Source organism: Porites lutea, chromosome 4, assembly GCF_958299795.1.
Source record: "Porites lutea chromosome 4, jaPorLute2.1, whole genome shotgun sequence".
In the NCBI taxonomy this organism is placed as follows: Eukaryota; Metazoa; Cnidaria; class Anthozoa; order Scleractinia; family Poritidae; genus Porites; species Porites lutea.
In genome coordinates this window covers 29,017,680-29,023,182 of record NC_133204.1, presented here as the reverse complement: position 1 = coordinate 29,023,182, position 5,503 = coordinate 29,017,680, and the positions used below count along the sequence as shown (strand labels likewise).

The 5,503-nt window shown below is 37.7% G+C and overlaps 1 protein-coding gene across 1 annotated transcript in view; it reads right to left on the bottom strand.

Annotated features, from left to right (window-relative positions):
* The window catches only part of LOC140934510 (fibroblast growth factor receptor 3-like), a 5,946-nt gene extending 814 nt beyond the window's left edge, over positions 1-5,132 (bottom strand). The window contains exons 1-4 of the mRNA XM_073384121.1: positions 5,108-5,132; positions 3,656-3,931; positions 2,418-2,798; positions 1,044-1,297 (exon numbers count right to left, since the gene is read on the bottom strand). Of these exons, the coding sequence (XP_073240222.1) occupies positions 1,044-1,297; positions 2,418-2,798; positions 3,656-3,931; positions 5,108-5,132 (936 nt within the window). The remainder of the gene's footprint in view (positions 1-1,043; positions 1,298-2,417; positions 2,799-3,655; positions 3,932-5,107) is intronic.
* Between the last annotated feature and the right edge of the window lie 371 nt (positions 5,133-5,503).

The window sequence follows — 5,503 nt, the reverse complement described above, 5'->3', positions numbered from 1 at the left end:
GAAAATGAATAAAAAATGAATAAACATGTTTATCCATTTCGATCATTCTAAATCTCAGTAAAATACATCGAAAGTGGTCAGCATTACAATTTCTTAACGATTTAACTGATGAGTTTAGCAAAAACTACAAACAAAGAGTACTAAACAAAACCCACTCTGCTCATAATTAAGTAGCTCATATTTAGCAAAGACGATGTCGAAAGCATCAAGGACCATCAAAAGATGCATTCGCGTTCTTTCAAACTTTGTCGTGATTATTCCTTCACCTTCAATTTACTCGTATACTTTGATCACAATCCAAACATACTTTGACTCGGAGGGGGGGGGGGGGGTACTTTAGGACTTTTTAGGTGGGGATGAGCCGCTGGGACCCTGGAACCCTTAGCCTATACCAGAGCTATTTCAAGTGAATTTTGCTACCCAATACTAGACTAAACTCCCCAAATCCCCCCCATCCTAGAGTAGCTGTTTTCCAGAAAAAACTGAGGTCACTAGCACAGTCCAGCCAAAACAAAACCAAATTGATTTTTTTATATTCTTGAGTTGCAATTCCCGGTTTCCCTAGTCTAGACTAAAATCTTCAGCCAATTGATCAGTTTAAATGGAAAATGATACCCTCTTCTAGACCCAAACTCTCTGATTTATATTTACCCTATCCCAGAGTAAACTGCTTGAAAACCATACCCTTCACAGTGGCATATACCTATATAGCCCATATATGGCAGTACCCCCCCCCGGGCTTTGACCCCTTAATGACAACAGAGAATATTCTCTATTGGCATGAGACTTTATAATTTAACAGTTTTTATTATCATCTTTTGCAAAATGGGTAAAACTTTTTTACACATAACTATTCTTCCATGCATCCAAGAGTATTGTATTATCCCTCTAATACTCACCTGCAAAGTTAAAAGTTAAATTGGGACAAAAGGCTTTGGGAATAAGGGATTATCAAATGAATAGTCTCCTACTAATACAACACTGTTGTGCCTAAAAATACAAGGTGAGCTAAACTTTAAATTAGACACAAGACAAGTTAGTACCTGATTAGCAGATTCTTTATTGCTATTAAATGAAGTGTCTCTGAACACAACAACGTCTCCATTTCGGTCTGTTTTATCCACAAGCTCAGCGCCACATCTCCGTTTTGCTGCTTCAAGTGCTCGGATAAACAAGGCCAGCAGAACAACAAGCAAGGTTATAGGTATAGCTACGAGAAAAGCAAACGGAATATCTTGTTTTGGCTCAAACAGGGCAGCGTAATTGTTCTCTAGTTCACGTGCGGAAGGCGATGGACCTGCGAACAACGCAAAGGAAAGATTCATCATGCTGGAAGTTCTTGTTTAATCTTGTAGAAATGAACATGTCGCCAAAAGTGTTCGTTTTACTCCGACCCGGTAAACGGTTCCGATGTCGCAGAACATGCATGTTTACAAGGCGGCACCATTAACTTTACGTGGCTTTACTTGCAACAAAATGATAAATAGACTTACTACGCTTTTTAAACACGTGGGGCGCTTTCCATTCAACCCAAAATTCCGGAAATTTCGGTTGGTACATCAAATGGAAAGGACCATTTCGGTTTAGTCCGACCGTAATATTCGGGACCAGCTTTGAAGGTGGTTCACCTTGACCGGTCCGCTTATCTCTGTCGATCGGACCGAAATGTCCCTTTCCATTTGACAAAATTGTTGTCCCCAGTACCGCTCATTTGTATCCTGCTTACAAGAACAATAACCAAACGCCCCGTAGCTTGGGGTCGGGTCTGTGCAACCGGAATGTGCCTTTCCACTGGGCACGTGGAATTTCTGAAATTTCAAACCGGAATTTTTGCTGAATCGAAAGCGCCGCGAAAAAAGCCAACTGACGTTTACGTTCTCCGCTGCCGTCGATCAACTTAGCGGACTTCTTAGGAAACAGAAGTTTACTTCAGCGGGTTCAAATGGTTATGGTTAAGACAATTTTTGTGTTGTGTCAATACCTACTCCGCAAAGCGGGCGCGTGAAATTTGCAAGTTTCATGTCGCATTCGTTGCGCAGTCGTGCAACGACGGCTAAGAAATGTGCAAAACAGCGTGAAGCACGTGCGAAGTTGTTGTTTTGTTGGCAAACTGCTAATATAAACCTACTATTGCTTTTTGCCGTTCTTATTGCTGTGGCCGTCGTTGTTGCAAACGAAAAATATGGATATGACAACACTTTATGCTCCTTCCTCGAAATAATTTGAAAAACTTTATTAGCGAAGAAAGAGTTACTTAAAATCCTGTTATAAGGATATTTTTTAAAAAAATACGGATCGTTAACGTCGCGATAGTTTCGATCGCACTTGTATATAATACTATTGCATCGGATAATTCACTGCTTTATGCCACTGAGATGATATAGTTAATTCGACAATAGATAAAACGTTAAACTTACCTTTGATGACCTCTAAGAAAGCCCCACATTTCGTCTTCCCGCGTTCATTAAATGCTTCGCAGATGTATTCCCCTTCATCTTTAAACGATACATTCTGCACAACAAACATTGCTTCTCCTCTGTAACGATGACCATTGTTATCGCTATTCACAATACTTAAAACCTTAACTGGTAAAACGTTTGTAATCCTCCGTACAAATTCCTTATGGGATGTCGAGTTGCTTGAGGTGTTTGTTTCCACGGTTTTTCCCTTGAAGTACCATCTGACGTAAGTAACAGAGTCACTAGCCACGTGACAATGAAAAATAACCTCGCTTCCAAGTACTGCAGTCTTATTAGACATTGACGATTTCTTAATAATGGGATAACTGGAAGAAGACTCTAAAAAGGATATAAAAGAGAATGGAGAAAAATTACTAGATCAAGAGTAAAGAGATTTTTTTTCGCAGATACTTTGTCTCTGTCAAGAGAGTAGGAGGCGACTTCAAAAAGGGAGGTCAATTCAAGTATTAGTTTTCTTACCTCTGCATGAAACTCAGCCCTAGTCCTATCTCCCCATAGGAGACTTACACTTTATGTTTTATAACAATAATTGAATTGGGGTTTCGTACGAAGTAAATAGTTTTGCAGCCGATTTAGATTTCAGCTTCCAAGATCAGCGAAAGCCGAATGCAATAACTGCATTGTAATTATCCATTCCAAATATCTCTAAGCTTTTAACAAGCTTAAGTCCTCGTAGATGTTCTTTAAAACTTGGCCTATTTGGCGGCGCGGATGTCAGGATATAAACGAAGTATCCATGGAGTAGTAATATGTCTTCTTCGCAGTTTTTAAGTGCTATTTCGTCTTCGGGTACTTGCCGTGAACGCCTTTTCAGAGCTCACTATGCCAAAGCGAAATTGATCGTGTCCCGGGTAAATAAACCATCGATCAACCTAGTTTCCAAACAAATATACCATCGAATCGATGACATATTACTCGCATCTTCCCAATAATTAGTCAGCGTTTGTTATTTATGAAGAATTCGTTGGGGGATTGGAGCTACTGCTAATCACAAATTAATGGTCGAGAAGCCATTTTGAATGAATTTGAATACAGTGCTAAGTTATTCATGCTTACTTCAAAGTTGGTTTTCGTAGGCTAACTTTTAAAACAAACTAGAGGGTTAGGTTTAAACTGGAGAAGACTTTTTAGGATTCATTAAAGTTTAATCCATACACAGCAAAATATTTACTAACCATAAACGCGCAAGGCAAAAGTCTTGTTAATTTTACCCAGTCTGTTATTTACAGAGCAAGTGTAATTTCCTGAATCTGCAAGCAGCAAGTCATCTAAAAGCAGCTTCCCGGATTTTGACTGACCATCTGTTCTTCGATATGTTATGTCCCGAAGTGGGGCACCGTATTTGAACCAGGATATTTCTGTGTTTGATTGACTAGCAACAGAACAATCTAGTTCTATGGTATCTCCAACTTTTGCAGATAGAGCCTGAACAGGTGATGACGAAATTGGAACTGCGGGATTACAAGAAAAGGAATAAAAATCTGTTAGCAAAATCATATTCCTGTTTTGAGCTAGTTGGGGTGGGATACTTGCCTGTTTGTAAACACTACGTTTTATTCTGTTATATCGTATGCGTGCGCGAAAAAAACAAAAACAAAAAAAACACCAGTTTTGAAGGGGGAGGGGGTACAGGGTCTGATCACAAATTTCTGATTTCAAGTTTCTGTTTTCTATTTTCGACAGTCTCACTTTTACACCTAAGCTTTCAAGAGGACTACTAAATTCCACTGTCACAGAATCACGGAAAAAAGAAAAGAATTTATAAATTAATAGAATAAAATTTATTATTTACCTAACAATGCATGGCCATAGATGAAAACCAGGAGCATTGCTGAACTGACCATGAGGGACTCAGTGTGAAACTCGACACTTATGTCCAGGATTGAACTCTGTTTTCTATGCTTCAGGAATCAGCCACATCGCTATGCGTCTCTGATAATACAAAAACGTCACAATTGACTAGTAAACTAAGTGGGAAATGAAAAGACCTCATTGTGACTTCCGCATTGAAACTGATATTTTTTTTAGACCTTTTTTTCTGTATCATATTAGAACAGAATATAATGGTGCTAACGTCAGACTCTTCTATTTTCAAAACTTCTGTCTTAGCAGCATTAAAAATGTATATATAGTTACTTACTTTTTGACGACACATTATTTAAATCAAAGCATCTTGGAAATCCACTTTTTTTAAATTTCATCCTTTTGTTTTTTAGATATTCCTTCGTGCTGATAAAAGTTTTGTGTTCAAGAAAGTAAGATCTTCTATAATAGGAGAGGAAAAAGTAAACTTCACTTAACGCTGTGTCGGCGAGCTTGTGAGAGGTCTGATGAGCTTTTTAAAAATTAACTTGAAAGATGCACGCAATCAAAAATTTATTTGAATAGAGCGTAGAAGTCAAGCGTATACCGCGTGATCTTTAATAATTTTGGTTAGTGCTCCAAGATCAGGGATAAATACCAATGAAGTTTTTAATCATAACGATGTCAACGCAGTCTTGCTATCAATATATAGAAAATAGAAAATTTCGGCAGCTTAAGAGAAGGTTTTATAGTTCACGCAAAATATGTATAATTTTTCGATCTGTCTGATTGTAAATCAGTCAAAGAATGCAAAAAGACCGTACCTTCAATATGACACACCAAGTACATGTCTATGGACAACGTTGTCAGTGACTACCAACTCAAAGCAGACTGCAAAATAGACGATTATTTTTAACCATGTGCAAAACAACGAGCAAATATTTTCATCATACATTTACTTACATGCATTAAAAAAGCTTGGATTAGATATAATTTTTTGTCAAAAACATGAATTATTCATAACTTTAATGTGAATGATAAAATACTTTAATTATTTGGATGTGAACTTGCCAACGAGGTCCCCACAATTCCAGACTGAAGAAATTTGTTTGTCTCCACAAAACGCCATTTGAAAATTTACCTTTACATATACTACTTAAGAAATGAATGAATAAGAATTGGAAAACGTGTCCGTACCTAACAACTATTTGTTTTTGTTT